The 20,441-nt window shown below is 45.8% G+C and overlaps 1 protein-coding gene across 1 annotated transcript in view; it reads left to right on the forward strand.

Moving 5' to 3' along the window:
- Nucleotides 1–6,876, forward strand: part of LOC139379262 (platelet glycoprotein Ib alpha chain) — a 45,040-nt gene extending 38,164 nt beyond the window's left edge. The window contains exon 6 of the mRNA XM_071122060.1: nt 6,657–6,876. Within this exon, the coding sequence (XP_070978161.1) occupies nt 6,657–6,876 (220 nt within the window). The remainder of the gene's footprint in view (nt 1–6,656) is intronic.
- The last annotated feature ends 13,565 nt before the right edge of the window (nt 6,877–20,441 follow it).

The following is a 20,441-nucleotide window of genomic DNA, read 5'->3' on the forward strand; positions in this document are numbered from 1 at the left end:
CCAGGTAGTTGGTTCCTAACACTGCTACCATGTTATCTCAGGTGTCTCCAGCTAGTTGGTGCCTAACACTGCTACCGTGTTAACCTAGGTGTCTCCAGGTAGTTGCTGCCTAACACTGCTACCATGTTATCCCAGGTGTCTCCAGCTAGTTGGTGCCTAACACTGCTGCCTAACACTGCTACCCTGTTATCCCAGGTGTCTCCAGCTAGTTGGTGCCTAACACTGCTATCATGTTATCCCAGGTGTCTCCAGCTAGTTGGTGTCTAACACTGCTACCATGTTATCCCAGGTGTCTCCAGCTAGTTGGTGCCTAACACTGCTACCATGTTATCCCAGGTGTCTCCAGCTAGTTGGTGCCTAACACTGCTGCCTAACACTGCTACCCTGTTATCCCAGGTGTCTCCAGCTAGTTGGTGCCTAACACTGCTATCATGTTATCCCAGGTGTCTCCAGCTAGTTGGTGTCTAACACTGCTACCATGTTATCCCAGGTGTCTCCAGCTAGTTGGTGTCTAACACTGCTACCATGTTATCCCAGGTTTCTCCAGCTAGTTGGTGCCTAACACTGCTACCGTGTTATCCCAGGTGTCTCCAGCTAGTTTTTGCCTAACACTTTTGTTGTGTTATCCTAGGTGTCTCCAGGTAGTTGGTGCCTAACACTGCTGCCTAACACTGCTACCCTGTTATCCCAGGTGTCTCCAGCTAGTTGGTGCCTAACACTGCTACCATGTTATCCCAGGTGTCTCCAGCTAGTTGGTGCCTAACACTGCTACGTTGTTATCCCAGGTGTCTCCAGCTAGTTGGTGCCAAACACTGTTACCATGTTATCCCAGGTGTCTGCAGCTAGTTGCTGCATAACACCGCTACCATGTTATCCCAGGTGTCTCCAGCTAGTTGGTGCCTAACACTGTTACCGTGTTATCCCAGGTGTCTCCAGCTAGTTGGTGCCTAACACTGTTACCATGTTATCCCAGGTGTCTCCAGCTAATTGATGCCTAACACTGCTACCGTGTTATCCCAGGTGTCTCCAGCTAGTTGGTGCCAAACACTGTTACCATGTTATCCCAGGTGTCTCCAGGTAGTTGGTGCCTAACAGTGTTACCGTGTTATTCCAGGTGTCTCCAGGTAGTTGGTTCCTAACACTGCTACCATGTTATCTCAGGTGTCTCCAGCTAGTTGGTGCCTAACACTGCTACCATGTTATCCTAGGTTTCTCCAGGTAGTTGCTGCCTAACACTGCTACCATGTTATCCCAGGTGTCTCCAGCTAGTTGATGCCTAACACTGCTACCATGTTATCCCAGGTGTCTCCAGCTAGTTGTTGCCTAACACTTTTGTCGTGTTATCCCAGGTGTCTCCAGCTAGTTGGTGCCTAACACTGCTACCATGTTATCCCAGATGTCTCCAGCTAGTTGGTGCCTAACACTGCTACCATGTTATCCCAGGTGTCTCCAGCTAGTTGGTGCCTAACACTGCTGCCCTGTTATCACAGGTTTCTCCAGCTAGTTGGTGACTAACACTGCTACCATGTTATCCCAGGTGTCTCCAGCTAGTTGGTGCCTAACACTGCTACCATGTTATCCCAGGTGTCTCCAGCTAGTTGGTGCCTAACACTGTTACCATGTTATCCCAGGTGTCTCCAGCTAGTTGTTGCCTAACACTTTTGTTGTGTTATCCCAGGTGTCTCCAGCTAGTTGGTGGCTAACACTGCTGCCTAACACTGCTACCCTGTTATCCCAGGTGTCTCAAGCTAGTTGGTGCCTAACACTGCTACCATGTTATCCCAGGTGTCTCCAGCTAGTTGGTGCCTAACACTTTTGTTGTGTTATCCCAGGTGTCTCCAGCTAGTTGGTGCCTAACACTGCTGCCTAACACTGCTACCCAATTATCCCAGGTGTCTCCAGCTAGTTGGTGCCTAACACTGCTACCATGTTATCCCAGGTGTCTCCAGCTAGTTGATGCCTAACACTGCTACCATGTTATTCCAGGTGTCTCCAGCTAGTTGGTGCCGAACACTGTTACCATGTTATCCCAGGTTTCTCCAGCTAGTTGGTGCCTAACACTGCTACCATGTTATCCCAGGTGTCTCCAGCTAGTTGGTGCCTAACACTGTTACCTTGTTATCCCAGGTTTCTCCAGCTAGTTGGTGCCTAACACTGCTACCATGTTATCCCAGGTGTCTACAGCTAGTTGGTGCCTAACACTGTTACCGTGTTATCCCAGGTGTCTCCGGCTAGTTGGTGCCTAACACTGTTACCATGTTATCCCAGGTGTCTCCAGCTAGTTGGTGCCTAACACTGTTACCATGTTATCCCAGGTGTCTCCAGGTAGTTGGTGCCTAACACTTTGAGCACTTTGTTTACTTTGAGACTGTTGTCCCAGCTCTCTTCAGGTCATTGACCAGGTCCTGCCATGTTGTTCTGGGCTGATTCCTCATCTTCTTCATGATCATTTGATGCCCCACTAGGTGAGATCTTGCATGGAGCCCCAGACCGAGGGTGATTGACCGTCATCTTGAACTTCTTCCATTTTCTAATAATTGCGCCAACAGTTGTTGCCTTCTCACCAAGCTGCTTGCCCATTGTCCTGTAGCCCATCCCAGCCTTGTGCAGGTCTACAATTTAACCCTGATGTCCTTACACAGCTCTCTGGTCTTGGCCATTGTGGAGAGGTTGGAGTCTGTTTGATTGAGTGTGTGGACAGGTGTCTTTTATACAGGTAACGAGTTCAAACAGGTGCAGTTAATACAGGTAATGGTTGGAGAACAGGAGGGCTTCTTAAAGAAAAACTAACAGGTCTGTGAGAGCCAGAGTTCTTACTGGTTGGTAGGTGATCAAATACTTATGTCATGCAATAAAATGCAAATGAATTACTTAAAAATCATACAATGTGATTTTCTGGATTTTTGTTTTTGTCTCTCACAGTTGAAGTGTACCTATGATAAAAATGACAGACCTATACATGCTTTGTAAGTAGGAAAACCTGCAAAATCGGCAGTGTATCAAATACTTGTTCTCCCCACTGTATGTATTATTTCTTTGATCCATTGTTCCATCTATGGACTGAACATACTTTCCTGCAATCCGCCTCACCCAATGTGGTCTGGTTCTGCTATTTTTACACTTTTGAACGAGAACCCCCTTCTGGAGCTAACCAGCTAACTAGCTACTAGTTAGGAGTTAGCCTGGAGCTAGCCTCAAACTAGCTGAAGAAATTCCGTCAAGCAACCCCTGGGCTTCAATTACCTCTTTTGGCAATTGGCCTGGACCCTTTGCTGCCGACACGGGGCCTTGCCGATCCATCACGACTGGTCTATGGACAAAACCATCCAAGGGGGTTTCTGTCCCGAAGCAAGCACCAGTTAGCCTGGAGCTAGCCTCATGCTAGGCCCTTCTCCCGGCTAGCCAAAGAATTACATCAGACAATTCAATACATCTTCTGCCGATTGGCCTGGACCCTTTTCTGCCGACACGGAGCCCTAACCCTAACCCTAATTTCTGCCTTTTTTCACAGTAGTACCTCTAGCCCAATATGCCTCAGCTAGTCCTTATGTTCCACCCCCCACACATGCGGTGACCGCACCTGGCTTAAATGGTGCCTCGAGAGACAAAACCTCTCTCATTGTCACTCAATGCCTAGGCCGCACCAGAAACCTGCTCCTTTTACTCTCTCTTCCGAACTCACGAGACAACCAGTTCTTTTAGTCTTTAGCCGTACTCTTATCCTACTCCTCCTCTGTTCCTCTGGTGATGTAGAAGTTAACCCAGGCCCTGCAGCCCCCAGCATCACTCCCATTCCCCAGGCGCTGTTGACTTCTGTAACCGTAAAAGCCTTGGTTTGATGCATGTTAACGTTAGAAGCCTCCTCCCTAAGTTTGTTTTATTCACTGCTTAAGCACATCCCACCAACCCGGTTGTCTTAGCCGTGTCTGAATCCTGGCTTAGGAAGGCCACAAAAAATCCTGCAATTTCCATCACTAACTATACCTCCATATGTGAACTGATCAACCCCCATCTATCTTGAGTTCGAACTGTTAGGTGACCTAAATTGGGACATGATTAACACCCCGGACGGTTCTACAATTTAAGCTAGATGCCCTCAGTCTCACACAAATCATCAAGGAACCTACCAGGTACAACCCAAAATCCGTAACCATGGGCACCCTCTTAGATATCATCCTGACAAACCTCCCCTCTAAATACACCTGTGCTGTCTTCAACCAGGATCTCAGCGATCACTGCCTCATTGCCTGCATGCATATTGTGTCCCCAGTCAAACTACCACCCCTCATCACTATCAAACGCTCTCTAAAACACTTCAGCGAGCTGGCCTTTCTAATTGATATATTTCTAATTGACCTGGCCCGGGTATCCTGGAAGGATATTGACCTCTTCCCGTCAGTAGAGGGTGCCTGGTTGCTTTTCAAAAGTGCTTTCCTCTCCATCTTAAATAAGCATGCACCATTCAAAAAATAGAGAACTAAGAACAGATATAGTCCTTGGTTCACCCCAGACTGGACTGACCAGAACAAAATTATCCTGCGGCGTTCTGCATTAGCATCAAATAGCCCCGGTGATATGAAACTTTTCAGGGAAGTCAGAAACCAATATACTCAGTCAGTTAGGTAAGTTAAGGCTAGCTTTTTCAAACCGAAATTTGCTTCCTGCGCACTAATTCCAAAATGTTTTGGGACACTGTAAAGTCCATGGAGAAAAAGAGCACCCATTGCACTGAGGATAGGAAACTGTCACCACCGACAAATCCACTATAATTGAGAATTTCAATAAGCATTTTTCTACGACTGGCCATGCTTTCCACCTGGCTACCCCTACCCTGGCCAACGTCTCAGCATCCCCTGCAGCAAATTGCCCAAATCCCCCCCCCCCCCCCCCCCCCCCGGTTCTCCTTCACCCAAATCCAGACAGCTGATGATCTGAAAGAACTGCAAAGTCTGGATCCCTACACATCAGCTGGGCTAGACAATCTGGACCCTCTCTTTCGAAAATATCCGCCAAAATTGTTGCAAACCCTATTGCTAGCCTTTTCAACCTCTCTTGTCGTCTGAGATCCCCAAAGATTGGAAAGCTGCCGCGGTCATCCATCCTCTAAAATCTACGAAAGCCAAGTAAATAAACAGACCACCGACCATTTCGAATCCCACCGTACCTTCTCCGCTATGCAATCTAGTTTCCATACTCGTCATGGCTGCTCCTCAGCCACGCTCAAGGTTCTAAACGACATCATAACTGACATTGATAAAAGACAGGACTGTGCAGCCGTCTTCATTGACCTGGCCAAGGCTTTCGACTCTGTCAATCACTGCATTCTTATTGGCAGACTCAATAGCCTTGGCTTCTCAAATGACTGCCTCGCCTGGTTCACCAACTACTTCCCAGATGGAGTTCAGTGTGTCATCAGAGGGCCTGTTGTCCGGATCTCTGGCAGTCTCTATGGGGGTGCCATAGGGTTCAATTCTTGGGTTCCTTCTCTGTATATATCAATGATGTTGCTCTTGTTGCTGGTGATTCTCTGATCCACCTCTATGCAGACAACACCATTCTGTATACATCTGGCACTTCTTTGGACATTGTGTTAACTAACCTCCAGACGAGCTTCAATGCCATACAACACTCTTCCGTGAACTCCAACTGCTTTTAAATGCTAGTAAAACTAAGTGCATGCTTTTCAACCGATTGCTGCCCGCACCCTCCAGCCTGGCCAGCATCACTACTCTTGATGGTTCTGACCTAGAATATGTGGGTACAAATACCTACGTGTCTGGTTAGACTGTAAACTCTCCTTCCAGACTCACATTAATCTACAATCCAAAATGATATCTAGAATCGGCTTCCTATTTCGCAACAAAGCCTCCTTCACTCATACCGCCAAATATACCCTTGTAAAACTGAATATCCTATCGATCCTTGACTTCGGCGATGTCATTTACAAAATAGCCCCCAACACTCTACTCAGCAAACTGAATTTAGTCTATCACAGTGCCATCCATTTTATCACCAAATCCCCTCTCGTTGGCTGGCCCTCAGTATATATCCGTCGCCAAACCCACTAGCTCCAGGTCATCTATAAGTCTTTGTTAGGTTAAGCCCCGCCTTCTCTCAGCTCACTGGTCACCATAGCAACACCCACCCATAGCACGTGCTCCAGCAGGTACATTGCACTGGTCATCCCCAAAGCCGACACTTCGTTGGCCGCCTTTCCTTCCAGTTCTCAGCTGCCAATGACTGGAACGAATTGCAAAAATCTCTGAAGCTGGAGTCTTATGTCTCCCTCTCTAACTTTAAGCATCAACTGTCTGAGAAGTTTACAGATCACTGTACCTGTACATAGCCAATCTGTAAATAGCACACCCGACTACCTCATCCCCATATTATTCCTTACCCACTTGCTCTTTTGCATCCCAGTATCTCTACTTGCACATTCATCATCTGCACATCTATCGCTTCAGTATTAATGCTGAATTGTAATTATTTTCACCTCTAGGGCCTATTTATTGCCTACCTCCCTACTCTTCTCCATTTTCACACACTGTACATAGATTTTTCTATTTTTCTTTTGTGTTAAATAAAGGTGAAATAAAAAATTAATTAAAGGGGTGCGTGCTCTGTCCCCTCCTGTTCCCTCATGACTGCACGGCCAGGCACGACTCCAACACCATCCTTAAATTTGCCGATGACATAACAGTGGTAGGCCTGATTACCGACAACAACAAGATAGCCAATAGGGAGGAGGTCAGAGACCTGGCCGTGCGGTGCCAGGACATCAAACTCTTGCTCAACATGATCAAGACAAAGGAGATGATTGTGGAGTACAGGAAAAGGACCGAGCACGCCCCCATTCTCATTGACGGGGCTGTATAGGAGCAGGTTGAGAGCTTCAAGTTCCTTGGTGTCCACATCACCATCAAACTATCATGGTCCAAACACACCAAGACAGTTGTGAAGAGGGCACGACAAAACCTATTCCCTTCCGGAGGCTGAAAAGATTTGGCAGATTTGTCCCCAGGCACTACAGAGGGTATGGCGTATGACCCAGTACATCTCTGGGGCCAAGCTTCCTGCCATCCAGGACCTCAATACCAGGCGGTGTCAGAGGAAGGCCCTAAAAATGGTAAAAAACTCCAGCCACTCTAGTCATAGACTGTTCTCTGCTACCGCACAGCAAGCAGTACCAGAATGTCAAGTCTAGATCCAAGAGGCTTCTTAACAGCTACTACACCCAAGCCATAAGACTCCTGAACAGCTAATCAAATGGCTACCCAGACTATTTGCATAGGCTGAGTGAATGAGGAGCAGATGTCATCAACCTTTTTTCAAAGTGGTTGACAAAGTTGTCTGCAGAGGAGGAGGGAGTGGGTGGAGTTGGACGATTAACCTGTTGCGACTCTAGGGGCAGTATTTTCATTTTTGGGAAAAAAACGTTCCCGTTTTAAATGGGATATTTTGTCAGGACAAGATGCTAGAATATGCATATAATTGACAGCTTTGGATAGAAAACACTCGAACGTTTCCAAAACTGTAAAGATATTGGCTGTGAGTATAACAGAACTGATGTTGCAGGCGAAAGCCTGAGAAAAATCCAATCCGGAAGTGCCCCATATTTTGAAAGCGCTGCGTTCCAATGAGTCCCTATTGAGCTGTGAACGTCCTATCAACGAGCTTACGCTTTCTACGTATTCCCCAAGGTGTCTACAGCATGACGTAGTGTGACGTAGTTTTACACATTTATGTTTAAGAATAGCCGTAGGCGGCTACATTGCGTAAGTGGTCACATGATGGCTCCCAGGGTGACTCTCGCGTAAAATACAGAGGTAGCCATTACTCAAATCGGTCCTACTGAAAAACGAATTGTCCCGACGGATATATTATCGAATAGATATTAGAAAAACACCTTGAGGATTGATTATAAACAACGTTTGCCATGTTTCTGTCGATATTATGGAGCTAATTTGGAATATTTTTTGCCGTTTTCGTGACTGCAATTTCCGGGCAATTTCTCAGCCAAACGTGAAGAACAAACGGAGCTATTTCGCCTGCAAAAATTATCTTTTGGGAAAAAATTCACTTTGGCTATCTACCTGGGAGTTTCGTGAGTGAAAACATCCGAAGTTCATCAATGGTAAACGATTAAAATTGATTGCTTTTCTGATTTGTGACAAGGTTGCCTGCTGCTAGCAAGGCATAATGCTATGCTAGGCTATCGATAAACTTACACAAATGCTTGTCTAGCTTGGCTGTAAAGCATATTTTGAAAATCTGAGATGACAGGGTGATTAACAAAAGGCTAAGCTGTGTCTCAATATATTTCATTTGTGATTTTCATGAATAGGAATATTTTCTAGGGATATTTATGTCCGTTGCGTTATGCTAATTAGTGTCAGGCGATGATTACGCTCCTGGATCCGGGGGAGGAGAATTTGGAAAACAGTTTCCAAGGGTTAGAGGTAGAAGGTTGAAATTTAGAGTGGCTTTAGCAGCAGATACAGAGGAAGAGAAGGTAAAGAGGAGAGAGTGAAAGGATGCTAGGTCCTCCGGAAGTTTTGTTTTCTTCCATTTTCTCCCACAGCCAAGTTCTGTAAGCTTGCAATGAGTCACTCAGCCACGGAGCAGGAGGGGTGGGCCAAGCCGGCCGGGAAGAAAGGGGACAGTGCGAGTCATTGGATGCGGAAAGACAGGAGAGTAGGGTCGAAGAGGCAAAATCAGAATGGAGAAGGATTTAGCAGAAGGGAAAGAGGATAGAAGAGAAGAGAGCAGTGGGAGAGAAAGAGAGCGAAGATTGTGACGGCGCATGACCATCTGGGCTGAGTGGTTAGGGTTGGAGAAGAGATGGAAACAAAGTAGTGTTTAGAGACCTGGAGGGACGTTGCAGTGAGATTAGTAGGCGAGCAGCCTCTAGTAAAGATGAGGTAAAGCATATTGCCTGCCTTGTGAGTTGGAGGGGATTGGGAAAGAGGCAAGGAGAGACAATAATCAAAGGCAGACGTTGGAAGGTTGAAGTCGCCAAGTACGAAGAGCGGTGAGGTCATCAGGAAATGAGCTTATCAAGGTGTCAAGCTCATTGACGAACTCTCCAAGGGCACCTGATGGGCGATAGATTACAATAATGTTAAGCTTGAGTGGACAAGTGACAGTGACATCATGGAATTCAAACCCTATTACAGGGGCTGAGTCACTGGCTTACTGGGGCTCTTTCATACCGTCCCTAGGAGGGGTGCGTCACTTGAGTGGGTTGAGTCACTGATGTGATCTTCCTGTCTGGGTTGGCGCCCCCCCTTAGGTTGTGCCTTGGCGGAGATCTTTGTGGGCTATACTCGGCCTTGTCTCAGGATGGTCAGTTGGTGGTTGAAGATATCCCTCTAGTGGTGTGGGGGCTGTGCTTTGGCAAAGTGGGTGGGGTTATATCCTTTCTGTTTGGCCCTGTCTGGGGGTGTCCTCGGATGGGGCCACAGTGTCTCCTGACCCCTCCTGTCTCAGCCTCCAGTATTTATGCTGCAGTAGTGTATGTGTCGGGGGGCTAGGGTCAATTTGTTATATCTGGAGTACTTCTCATGTCCTATTCGGTGTCCTGTGTGAATTTAAGTGTGCTCTCTCTAATTCTCTCTTTCTCTCTTTCTTTCTCTCTCTCGGAGGACCTGAGCCCTAGGACCATGCCTCAGGACTACCTGACATGATGACTCCTTGCTGTCCCCAGTCCACCTGGCCGTGCTGCTGCTCCAGTTTCAACTGTTCTGCCTTATTATTCTTGGACCAGGCTGGTCATTTATGAACATTTGAACATCTTGGCCATGTTCTGTTATAATCTCCACCCGGCACAGCCAGAAGAGGACTGGCCACCCCACATAGCCTGGCTCCTCTCTAGGTTTCTTCCGAGGTTTTGGCCTTTCTAGGGAGTTTTTCCTAGCCACCGTGCTTCTACAACTGCATTGCTTGCTGTTTGGGGTTTTAGGCTGGGTTTCTGTACAGCACTTTGAGATATCAGCTGACATATGAAGGTCTATATAAATACATTTGATTTGATTTGATTTATTTGACAGGTGACAGAGGGAGATAAGAGATAATCTCCAGGTAGGAGAAATGAGTAGCCCTGTTCAACCACGAGACAACCAGATGCTCTCAGACTATGAGAGAAAACATAGTCACATGAAGAACGAGCAGCTGGAGTAGCAGTGTGGGGGGAAGTCAAGGGACTGAAGGGCAGCATAGGCTAAGAGGAACTCAGCGTTCTTGACCACATATTTGCAGTTCCAGACACAGCCAAAGACCAGGAATTCCACATGGGTTGCTGCTACCCTGACCTTGGTGAACATGGTGGCTAGTCACCTTCAACATGCTAAATCATATCATCACAGAGGGGGACTGAGGATGCTACTCTGACCTTGTTGAACGACTGAGGATGCTACTCTGACCTTGTTGAACAAAGTGGCTAGTCACCTTCAACATGCTAAATCACATCATCACAGAGGGGGACTGAGGATGCTACTCTGACCTTGGTGAACATGGTGGCTAGTCACCTTCAACATGCTAAATCATATCACATTTTATTTATTGATTTTAGTTCAGGTTTCAATACAATGCAAATCCACACACTGCTGAAATGACTACTGGACCTGAACATCCAGGTAAGTGGATAGATGAAGGACTTCAACTGACCGCCCACAGAGGTCCCATGAATTGGTCCCTCTCTGGTGAACTGACCCTGATCACAGGTTGGCCTCTCTGATGAACTGACCCTGATCACAGGGGGCCTCTCTGATGAACTGACCCTGAACACAGGGGATCCCTCTCTGATGAACTGACCCTGTACACAGGGGGGCCCTCTCTGATGAACTGACCCTGAACACAGGGGGGCCCTCTCTGATGAACTGACCCTGAACACAGGGGGGTTCTCTCTGATGAACTGACCCTGAACACAGGGGATCCCTCTCTGATGAACTGACCCTGTACACAGGGGGGCCCTCTCTGATGAACTGACCCTGAACACAGGGGGGCCCTCTCTGATGAACTGACCCTGATGACAGGGGGCCTCTCTGATGAACTGACCCTGATCACAGGTTGGCCTCTCTGATGAACTGACCCTGATCACAGGGGGCCTCTCTGATGAACTGACCCTGATCACAGGGGGTTCCTCTGTAATGAACTGACCCTGATCACAAGGGCCCTCTCTGATGAACTGACCCTGAACACAGGGGGGCCTCTCTGATGAACTGACCCTATATATTATGTCCTGAAGTGGCCGAGCGCCACCCTGAGGACTGTGAGATTTTGTTTTTTTCCTGCTTGACAACTGTATGTCTGAACGTGGGGAAAGAACATTGTGTTCTGATAGCCAGCCCACAACGGGTTCAGGGACCTCGGCAACCAGTAACCCTATTGACCTAGCCACTTGGGAGCACTGTTGCCACAGTAAATGTTTGGGGAGGAGGGCCCTGAGCCACACAACCTTATGGCAAAACTGGCTCATCCAAATACAACCGCCTGTCCTCTCAGGAAGCCTGAGAACAGGCCCTGTTTATTCAGATTAGCCCCTTTTTGAGCCTCTGGAGCTAAGTAACTTGCCACCCATCTGCAAAATCTTTATAGGGGGGGGATCTCCACTACAGAGATAAATACCTTCCCCCAAACCTGGAGGATCTCCACTACAGAGATAAATACCTTCCCTTAAACCTGGAGGCTCTCCACTACAGAGATAAATACCTTCCCTTAAACCTGGAGGCTCTCCACTACAGAGATAAATACCTTCCCCCAAACCTGGAGGATCTCCACTACAGAGATAAATACCTTCCCTTAAACCTGGAGGCTCTCCACTACAGAGATAAATACCTTCCCTTAAACCTGGAGGCTCTCCACTACAGAGATAAATACCTTCCCTTAAACCTGGAGGCTCTCCACTACAGAGATAAATACCTTCCCTTAAACCTGGAGGCTCTCCACTACAGAGATAAATACCTTCCCTTAAACCTGGAGGCTCTCCACTACAGAGATAAATACCTTCCCTTAAACCTGGAGGCTCTCCCCTACAGAGATAAATACCTTCCCTTAAACCTGGAGGCTCTCCCCTACAGAGATAAATACCTTCCCTTAAACCTGGAGGCTCTCCACTACAGAGATAAATACCTTCCCTTAAACCTGGAGGCTCTCCCCTACAGAGATAAATACCTTCCCTTAAACCTGGAGGCTCTCCACTACAGAGATAAATACCTTCCCTTAAACCTGGAGGCTCTCCACTACAGAGATAAATACCTTCCCTTAAACCTGGAGGCTCTCCCCTACAGAGATAAATACCTTCCCTTAAACCTGGAGGCTCTACCCTACAGAGATAAATACCTTCCCTTAAACCTGGAGGCTCTCCCCTACAGAGATAAATACCTTCCCTTAAACCTGGAGGCTCACACACACATTCAACATTAACATTACACTGTCAACATTGTATTAGTGACAACCTTTTGATTGCTCAGCCCTTAATCAGGTTATTGATTAGCTGATTGATTAAGGATGATTACATCATCACTGTTGACCTCTGACCTTGGGGGTTTTGGATTACAGGATGTGTTACCGTGGTGATCAGGGGATGTATTATGGAATATCACTTTAATCCCCCGGAATTAATGCATTTACAGTGCATTAATCCCCCGGAATTAGTGAACACGGAATGCAGGGCATGAATATTATATTGTCTGTCTGTCTGTCTGTCTGTCCGTCCGTCCGCGTGCGTGCGTGCGTGCGTGCGTGCTAGCCTCCCAGATGTTCAGTTGACTTTCATCTGAAAATATTTCAGAATGGACAGATGAGAAGAGGAAGTGGTCTCTGGATTACCTCCGGAACAGAGGGGAGAGAGAGATGATGATGGTAAGAGTGTTGGCTTCTCATCAACAGATTCACCAACCAATTCAGTTCTCTAAATCCTCATCAACAGCCAATCAATAACATTAATTGGGACTGTTTGTATATATTATGGATCTAATTGTACTGCTTACATGAGTTACTTGACGTGGAATAAAGTGCCATGTAGTCATGGTCTGTTCTGGACTTGGGGATTGTGAAGAGACCACTGGTTGCGTGTCTTGTGGGGAATGCATGGGTGTCTGCGCTGTGTGCCAGTAGTTCAAACAGACAGCTCGGTGCATTCAACATGTCAACACCTGTTCTGTTACAGTTATTAGTAACTGGAAGAAGCAATTTCATAAATGTGTCAGGTGTTTGTTTGCTGCTCATTACACAACACAGACCAACAAATATTTATATCAACAACATAGATATCACTACAAAACTTCTGTGCAAGAGCATGGCGCAAAATGCTCAATGAGGTTAACCTTTTGTGTGTAGGGGGCAGCATTTTCATTTTTGGCAAAAAAACGTACCCATATGAAAAGGCCTTTTTCTCAGCCCCAGAAACTAGAATATGCATATAATTGTCAGATTAGGATAGAAAACACTCTAAAGTTTCTAAAACTGTCAAAATATTGTCTGTGTGTATAACTGATATTGCAGGCGAAAACCTGAGGAAAATCCAATCAGGAAGTGCCTCTTATTTTGAAACCTCTCTGTTCCTATGCATGCCTATCCTCCATTTAAAGGGATATCAACCAGATTAATTTTTCTATGGCTTCCCTAAGGTGTCAACAGTCTTTAGACATAGTTTCATGCTTTTATTTTGAAAAATTAGCGAGAAAGATCACATTGCGTAAGTGGATAGGTGGGGGTTCTCAGAGTGAGTTTTGCGCAACAGAGTAAAGCGGCCATTGTTTCTCCCTGTCCTATTGAAAAACCTACACTCCCGGTTGATATATTATCAAATATATATTTTAAAAACAACCTGAGGATTGATTATAAAAAACGTTTGACATGTTTCTGTGGACATTATGGATATTATTTGGAATTTTCGTCTGCGTTGTCGTGACCGCTCTTTCCTGTGGATTTCTGAACACAACGCGACAAACAAACAGAGGTATTTTGGATATTAAAATAATCTTTCTGGAACAAAAGGAACATTTGTTGTGTAACTGGGAGTCTTGTGAGTAAAAACATCTGAAGATTATCAAAAGGTAAATGATTAATTTGATTGCTTTTCTGATTTTCGTGACCAAGCTACCTGATGCTAAGTGTACTTAATGTTTTGTCATGCGATCGATAAACTTACACAAACGCTTGGATTGCTTTCGCTGTAAAGCATAATTTCAACATCTGAGACAACAGGTAGATTAACAAAAGGCTAAGCTGTGTTTTCCTATATTGACCTTGTGATTTCATGAATATGAATATTTTTTAGTAATATTATTTGACTGTGGCACTATGCTATTCAGCGTTGCTGATGACAATTATCCCGCTTAAGGGATGGGTAGCGTCAAGAAGTTAAGAAGAATCCTAGAGTGTCAGAATGGTGTTCATGGGAGGACACCATGGAAGAAGCCACTGCTGTCCCAAAAAAACATTGCTGCATGTCTGAAGTTTGCAAAAGTGCATCTGGATGCTAAACAGTGGTACTGGCAAAATATTCTGTGGACAGATGAAACTACAGTTGAGTTGTTTGGAAGGAACACACAACACTGTGTGGAGAAAAAAAGGCACATCACACCAACATCAAAACCTCATCCCAACTGTAAAGTATGGTGGAGGGTGCATCATGGTTTGGGGCTGTTTTGCTTTCTTAGGGCCTGGACAGCTTGCTGTCATCAACGGAAAAATGATTTCCCAAGTTTATCAAGACATTTTGCAGAAGAATGTTAGGCTTTTTTTCACCTTTATTTAACCAGGTAGGCTAGTTGAGAACAAGTTCTCATTTACAACTGCAACCTGGCCAAGATAAAGCATAACAGTATGAACAGACAACAACACAGAGTTACACATGGAGTAAACAATAAACATGTCAATAACACAGTAGAAAAAAAGTAAAAAAATAGTCTATACACATTGTGTGCAAAAGGCATGAGGAGGTAGGCGAATAATTACAATTTAGCAGATTAACACTGGAGTGATAAATGATCAGATGGTCATGTGCAGGTAGAGATACTGATGTGCAAAAGAGCAGAAAAGTAAATAAATATAAACAGTATGGGGATGAGCGGGGTAGCCTAGTGGTTAGACAGTATGGGCGGCAGGGTAGCCTAGTGGTTAGAGCATTAGACTAGTAACCGGAAGGTTGCAAACCCCCGAGCTGACAAGGTACAAATCTGTCGTTCTGCCCCTGAACAGGCGGTTAACCCACTGTTCCTAGGCCGTCATTGAAAATAAGAATTTGTTCTTAACTGACTTGCCTAGTTAAATAAAGAAAAAATAAAAATGTAAAAAAATAATGAGGTAGGTAAATTGGGTGGGCTATTTACCGATGGACTATGTACAGCTGCAGCGATCAGTTAGCTGCTCACATAGCAGATGTTTAAAGTTGGTGAGGGAGATAAAAGTCTTGTTTTTGCAATTCGTCACAGGCAGCAGAGAACTGGAAGGAAAGGCGGCCAAAGAGGTGTTGGCTTTACGGATGATCAGTGAGATACACCTGCTGGAGCGTGTGCTATGGGTGGGTGTTGCCATCGTGACCAGTGAACTGAGATAAGGGGGAGCTTTACCTAGCATGGACTTGTAGATGACCTGGAGCCAGTGGGTCTGGCGACGAATATGTAGCGAAGACCAGCCGACTAGAGCATACAGGTCGCAGTGGTGGGTGGTATAAGGTGCTTTAGTAACAAAACGTGATAAACTGCATCCAGTTTGCTGAGTAGAGTATTGTAAGCTATTTTGTAGATGACATCGCCGAAGTCGAGGATCGGTAGAATAGTCAGTTTTACTAGGGTAAGTTTGGCAGCGTGAGTGAAGGAGGCTTTGTTGCGGAATAGAAAGCCGACTCTAGATTTGATTTTAGATTGGAGATGTTTGATATGAGTCTGGAAGGAGAGTTTACAGTCTATCCAGACACCTACGTACTTATAGATGTCCACATATTCTAGGTCGGAACCATCCAGGGTAGTGATGCTAGTCGGGCGTGCGGGTGCAGGCAGTGAACTGTTGAAAAGCATGTATTTGGTTTTACTAGCGTTTAAGAGCAGTTGGAGGCCACGGAAGGAGTGTTGTATGGCATTGAAGCTCGTTTGGAGGTTAGATGGCACAGTGTCCAAGGAAGGGCCAGAAGTATACAGAATGGTGTCGTCTGCGTAGAGGTGGATCAGGGAATCGCCCGCAGCAAAACCAACATCATTGATATATACAGAGAAAAGAGTCGGCCCAAGAATTGAACCCTGTGGCACACCCATAGAGACTGCCAGAGGTCCGGAGAGCATGCCCTCCGATTTGACACACTGAACTCTGTCTGCAAAGTAGTTGGTGAACCAGGCAAGGCAGTCATTAGAAAAACCGAGGCTACTTAGTCTGCCGATAAGAATATGATGATTGACAGAGTCGAAAGCCTTGGCCAGGTCGATGAAGACGGCTGCAGAGTACTGTCTTTTATCGATGACGGTTATGATATTGGTTAGTACCTTGAGCGTGGCTGAGGTGCACCCGTGACCGCCTCGGAAACCAGATTGCACAGCGGAGAAAGTACGGTGGGATTCGAGATGGTCAGTGATCTATTTGTTGACTAGGCTTTCGAAGACCTTAGATAGGCAGGGCAGGATGGATATAGGTCTGTAACAGTTTGGGTCCAGGGTGTCACCCCCTTTGAAGAGGCGGATGACTGCGGCAGCTTTCCAATCCTTGGGGATCTCAGACGATATGAAAGAGAGGTTGAACAGGCTGGTAATAGGGGTTGCGACAATGGCGGCGGATAGTTTCAGAAATAGAGGGTCCAGATTGTCAAGACCAGCTGATTTGTACGGGTCCAGGTTTGAAGCTCTTTCAGAACATCTGCTATCTGGATTTGGGTAAAGGAGAAGCTGGGGAGGCTTTGGCGAGTAGCTGTGGGGGGGACGGAGCTGTTGGCTGAGGTTGAAGTAGCCAGGAGGAAGGCATGGCCAGCCGTTGAGAAATGCTAATTTTTCGATTATCATGGATTTATCAGTGGTGACCGTGTTACCTAGCCTCAGTGCAGTGGGCAGCTGGGCGGAGGTGCTATTGTTCTCCATGGACTTTACAGTGTTCCAGAACTTTTTGGAGTTAGAGCTACAGGATGCAAATTTCTGCTTGAAAAAGCTGGCCTTTGCTTTCCTGACTGACTGCGTGTATTGGTTCCTGACTTCCCTGAACAGTTGCATATCGCGGGGACTATTCGATGCTATTGTAGTCCGCCACAGGATGTTTTTGTGCTGGTCGAGGGCAGTCAGGTCTGGAGTGAACCAAGGGCTATATCTGTTATATATGTTCTTAGTTCGGCATTTTTTTAACTTAGCATGCTTATCTAAGATGGTGAGGAAGTTACTTTTAAAGAATGACCAGGCATCCTCAACTGATGGGATGAGGTCAATATCCTTCCAGGATACCCGGGCCAGGTCAATTAGAAAGGCCTGCTCGCAGAAGTGTTTTAGGGAGTGTTTGACAGTGATGAGGGGTGGTCGTTTGACTGCGGACCCGTAGCGGATACAGGCAATGAGGCAGTGATCGCTGAGATCCTGATTGAAGACAGCGGAGGTGTATTTGGAGGGCCAGTTGGTCAGGATAACGTCTATGAGGGTGCCCTTGTTTACATATTTAGGGTTGTATCTGGTGGGTTCCTTGATTATTTGTGTGAGATTGAGGGCATCTAGCTTAGATTGTAGGACTGCCGGGGTGTTAAGCATATCCCAGTTTAGGTCACCTAACAGAACAAACTCTGAAGCTAGATGGGGGGCAATCAATTCACAAATGGTGTCCAGGGCACAGCTGGGAGCTGAGGGGGGTCGTTAGCAGGCGGCAACAGTGAGAGACTTATTTCTGGAGAGAGTAATTTTTTAAATTAGTAGTTCGAACTGTTTGGGGTATGGACCTGGAAAGTATGACATTACTTTGCAGGCTATCTCTTCACACCAGACATCCAAAGAATATTGCTGAACTGAAACGGAATGGTAAAGAGGAATGTAAAGAGAAATGGTCCAAATTTCTCCTGACCGTTGTGCAGGTCTGATCTGCAACTAAAGACAATGTTTGGTGGAGGTTATTGTTGCCAAAGGAGGGTCAACCAGTTATTCTCATATTTTTTCCACCCTGCACTGTGAATGTTTACACAGTGTTCAATAAAGACATCAAAACATGTAATTGTTTGTGTGTTATTAGTTAAAGCAGACTGTTTGTCTATTGTTGTGACCTAGATGAAGATCAGATAAAATGTTTTGACCAATTTATGCAGAAATCCAGGTATTTCCAAAGTGTTCATATACTTTTTCTTGCCACCGTATGTTAACGTAGGCTATTTTTAGCACTTTTCTGGGATGCTTGGTTGTTTTCTTTGCTTTACTGGGAAGCTTAGCAGAGGTAGACATGCTTGTGTTATTTATGTTAGTACAGGGTGAGCTGCACACAGTGGACTTCAGCACTGAGGGAATACTGCCTCAGTGCTGACAGTATAACTCTGGTTCATAGGCACATGATTACTACATACAATAGCTGTAGGATCAGCAGAGGCATTCAGGGTAGTAAGAGGGACATAAATTAGGTTACTTTGTGTAACTGCTGATTTCTTCCTCTGAAGAGGTGTAGCAAGGATCGGACCAAGATGTGGCGTGGTAAGTGTCCATGGTTGTTTATTTAAAAACATAAACTGAACACTATGAATACAATAACAATAAACGTGAACAAACCGAAACAGTACCATGTGGCGACAAACACAGACACGGAAACAAACACCCACAAACAAACAGTGAAACCCAGGCTACCTAAGTATGATTCTCAATCAGAGACAACTAACGACACCTGACTCTGATTGAGAACCATACTAGGCCGAAACATAGAAATCATAGAAAAACAAACATAGACTGCCCACCCCAACTCACACCCTGACCATACTAAATAACGACAAAACAAAGGAAATAAAGGTCAGAACGTGACACTTTGTGTCTTCCAGCACCCCTGGGATAATATACATTTGCTGAAGCATTATGACAACTCAGCATCACAATGGTAGGGATTAGGTTCCACAGCTGCACAATCGAGAGCATCCTGACTGGTTGCATCACTGCCTGGTATGGCAACTGCTCGGCTTCTGACCGCAAGGCACTACAGACGGTAGTGCGTGCGGCCCAAGCTTCCTGCTATCCAGGACCTCTGTTACAGGCGATGTCAGAGGAAGGCCATAACAATTGTCAAAGACTCCAGCCACCCTAGTCATAGACTGTTCTCTCTGCTACCGCACAGCAAGCGGTACAGGAGCACCAAGTCTAGGTCCAAGAGGCTTCTAAACAGCTTCTATCCCCAGCCATAAGACTCCTTGAACATCTGATCAAATGGCTACCTAGACTATTTGCATTTGCATTTTTTAAAACTGCGTTGTTGGTTAAGGGCTTATAAGTAAGCATTTCACGATTGTATTCAGCGCATGTGACCAATAAAATTTTAATTGATTAACTGAGCTGGGCCTGGGTCATTGATAAGTCATTGTCTCAACGCAGCCTTATTAGGTGAAATGATCCAGGATCCCACATGATTTGGGTGGATCCCATCCTACTTATAAAATGTGTTTTGTTTCCAAAAATTATCAAAACTGTTAAATGTTTCACCCAGAGAGCTGCAATAGTCTGGTAGCCAGTTATGGAGGGATAACAGTCTGCTGATAGTCTGGTAGTCAGTTATGGAGGGATAACAGTCTGCTGATAGTCTGGTAGTCAGTTATGGAGGGATAACAGTCTGCTGATAGTCTGGTAGTCAGTTATGGAGGGATAACAGTCTGCTGATAGTCTGGTAGTCAGTTATGGAGGGATAACAGTCTGCTGATAGTCTGGTAGCCAGTTATGGAGGGATAACAGTCTGCTGATAGTATGGTAGTCAGTTAGAGGGATAACAGTGTGCTGATAGTCTGGTAGCCAGTTATGGAGGGATAACAGTCTGCTGATAGTCTGGTAGCCAGTTATGGAGGGATAACAGTCTGCTGATAGTCTGGTAGTCAGTTAGAGGGATAACAGTCTGCTGATAGTCTGGTAGTCAGATATGGAGGGATAACAGTCTGCTGATAGTCTGGTAGCCAGTTATGGAGGGATAACAGTCTGCTGATAGTCTGGTAGCCAGTTATGGAGGGATAACAGTCTGCTGATAGTCTGGTAGTCAGTTAGAGGGATAACAGTGTGCTGATAGTCTGGTAGCCAGTTATGGAGGGATAACAGTCTGCTGATAGTCTGGTAGTCAGTTATGGAGGGATAACAGTCTGCTGATAGTCTGGTAGTCAGTTATGGAGGGATAACAGTCTGCTGATAGTCTGGTAGTCAGTTATGGAGGGATAACAGTCTGCTGATAGTCTGGTAGTCAGTTATGGAGGGATAACAGTCTGCTGATAGTCTGGTAGTCAGTTATGGAGGGATAACAGTCTGCTGATAGTC

This window comes from Oncorhynchus clarkii, chromosome 21 (assembly GCF_045791955.1).
Source record: "Oncorhynchus clarkii lewisi isolate Uvic-CL-2024 chromosome 21, UVic_Ocla_1.0, whole genome shotgun sequence".
NCBI classification, from domain to species: domain Eukaryota; kingdom Metazoa; phylum Chordata; class Actinopteri; order Salmoniformes; family Salmonidae; genus Oncorhynchus; species Oncorhynchus clarkii.